This window comes from Vollenhovia emeryi, unplaced genomic scaffold (genome assembly GCF_000949405.1).
Source record: "Vollenhovia emeryi isolate VEMERY1.0 unplaced genomic scaffold, V.emery_V1.0 DF940065.1, whole genome shotgun sequence".
In the NCBI taxonomy this organism is placed as follows: domain Eukaryota; kingdom Metazoa; phylum Arthropoda; class Insecta; order Hymenoptera; family Formicidae; genus Vollenhovia; species Vollenhovia emeryi.
The window spans coordinates 1-2335 of record NW_011966301.1 but is presented as its reverse complement, the minus strand read 5'-3'; the positions used below and the strand labels follow the sequence as shown (position 1 = coordinate 2335).

Genomic DNA, 2335 nt, shown 5'->3' with positions numbered 1-2335 from the left:
CGTTTTTGGCAATTGGGACCACTGTGCGCCCCCTCGTCCATCCGCACTCACACGCTCGCATTCATAGGAAAAAAAAACAAAATAATCAGCAATACGTCGAAATTTCCGAATAACGGTCGCCTCTCTGGAGACTGCGGCACGGTTTTCCCTAATCTCGGCCCGTTGCCTTGAGGGAGGAACCCGGTGGACGCGCTCGCGGGACGGCAACGTCACAGTACATTTGGATTGTCGGATTTTTACATTTTTCGCGGATGCGACTGTGTGTGTATTTGTATGTGTGAGGGATTTATTAATGGTCCTTAATTATTATGGAGGAAGGAGGGAAAAGTGGGAGAAGAGGAGTGATCATCCTGAGAAATATTATTTAGAGCGGCTAAACCGACGCGCATGCCTATTCCTCAGGTTCCTTAAACGTTTGAATACGGCTCTCGACTTTCTCCTGGTTTGAGTGGATCCGTGAGTCCACTAAATATATCGAGTTAGGGAGGTTGGCTAGACTTTCTGTTTGTTAATAATTTGCTAGTTGGTAGGTTCAGGGTGAATCTTTGGAAAAGAAAACGAATCGTATCGAACTCACACAAACGGTGAGTCCAGAGGCACGAAACGAATTTTTAAAGGAAGGAGGTACTCGAATCGTACCGAACTCACACAAACGGTGAGTCCAGAGGCACGAAACGAATTCTTAAAGGGTGGAAATACTCGAATCGTACCGAATTCACACAAACGGTGAGTCCAGAGGCACGAAACGAATTTTTAAAGGATGGAGATACTCGAATCGTACCGAATTCACACGAACGGTGAGTCTAGAGGCACGAAACGAATTCTTAAAGGATGGAAATATTCGAATCGTACCGAATTCACACAAACGGTGAGTCCAGAGGCACGAAACGAATTGTTAAAGGATGGAAATACTCGAATCGTACCGAATTCACACAAACGGCGAATCCAGAGGCACGAAACGAATGCTCGATGGAAGGGTGTCTTGAAATCAACTCGCGAGAGCAAGAACGAGATTTTTTAGAATCTAGCGAAGGTCCCTCAGAATAATAAGAAAAAAATATATAGGGGGAAAGGAGGTCGTCGAGCCGAAACAAATGAAAGGAAAAGAAAACGTGCGACTTACTACTGATTGCGATCGATGGTGGTTTGCGGTATCTGGTAAATCTTCGAAGGCGGCTGGCTCAGATAGGTGGTCCGTCGGCCGAAATCGCGCACAGATTTTATTTGGATTGGATGAACTTGATATAAAAGAATATAAACGATATGAAAGAGTGTTAATTCGGAACTTGGAGAATCGCGGAGAGAGATGCGCTGATGGACTCGGGAGCTGCCAAAGAGACTGAGCCAGCAGGCTCCGGGTTTATATACAGTTTTTCGGGGGTGGATCCTGGTCATGGGACGTGGAAGGAGATTTTGGATTTTGGTTTTCCATTGGTGGACTATTGGGAGGTGTCGGGGAGTTGTCTTTCTTAATGGCGACCCGACAATTAAGTCGTAGTCGCCCTTTGGTATTTATTTATGGGCATCATTTCCTTTAGCGACTTTCGAAAAAATCCCGAGTTTCACTTTTGGGTCAAGTTATCTTATCTTTTTTTTTTAATCCCCTTTTAGTGTCTCGGATCGTAATCTGAATTTCGAAACTGCCGTCTGAAAGAGAGCCTGATCCCATCCTGTCTGTTATCTCTTCCCTTTTTATCATTTCAACGGCTATCGACCAGCAACAATCAGAGCACTTTACGTTTCGAGTTACGAAAAGTGAAACTCTAGTAATCAATTTTTTGTGGGGAAGGGACTCGTGCGTTGCCTAGTCGATATCCGCTGATTGATAAGATTGTAGTTTCCAAGGGAAGAAAAACATGCCTCTTATGGTTTTTGAAAGAGAGAAATCGTGGGGTCCACAGGACGTAACAAAAGGATTGGAAAGGATTTACCAAATTTATCTGGAATTGTAGCATATCCAATAGTATGATTGGTGCAAGGATCTATTTGTTCACCTGGTGTCAAACTCATTTCATCAACACAAATCATGCAATCGCTATGTCGTTCATCCGGAAAGTTTGATACCTTCTCTTTTAATAAATCGAAAACTTCATCACAAATTCCATCTTTAAAAGAAATGCATTCCAGGCGATTACGCAGAGTACGAGTTGCAGGCAAAGGAAAATATTCACGTAATAATTCCTTGTATCCATTATCTCCACATGCATGTTTAAGCCGTAGTGCTTTTTTAATAGTTTCACCTGTCCATTTGTACATACAGGGTGAGTCAAATGTATGGAAACCTTCGGATAACTCGTCTGGATTGAATTTTTTTGAAAAATGGTAAATACAAAAG

At 43.0% G+C, this 2335-nt stretch overlaps 1 protein-coding gene across 1 annotated transcript in view; it reads right to left on the bottom strand.

Moving 5' to 3' along the window:
* The window catches only part of LOC105556388, a 10443-nt gene extending 8114 nt beyond the window's left edge, over positions 1–2329 (bottom strand). The window contains exon 1 of the mRNA XM_012003475.1: positions 1924–2329. Within this exon, the coding sequence (XP_011858865.1) occupies positions 1924–2256 (333 nt within the window). The 5' untranslated portion in view covers positions 2257–2329. The remainder of the gene's footprint in view (positions 1–1923) is intronic.
* Positions 2330–2335: the final 6 nt, after the last annotated feature.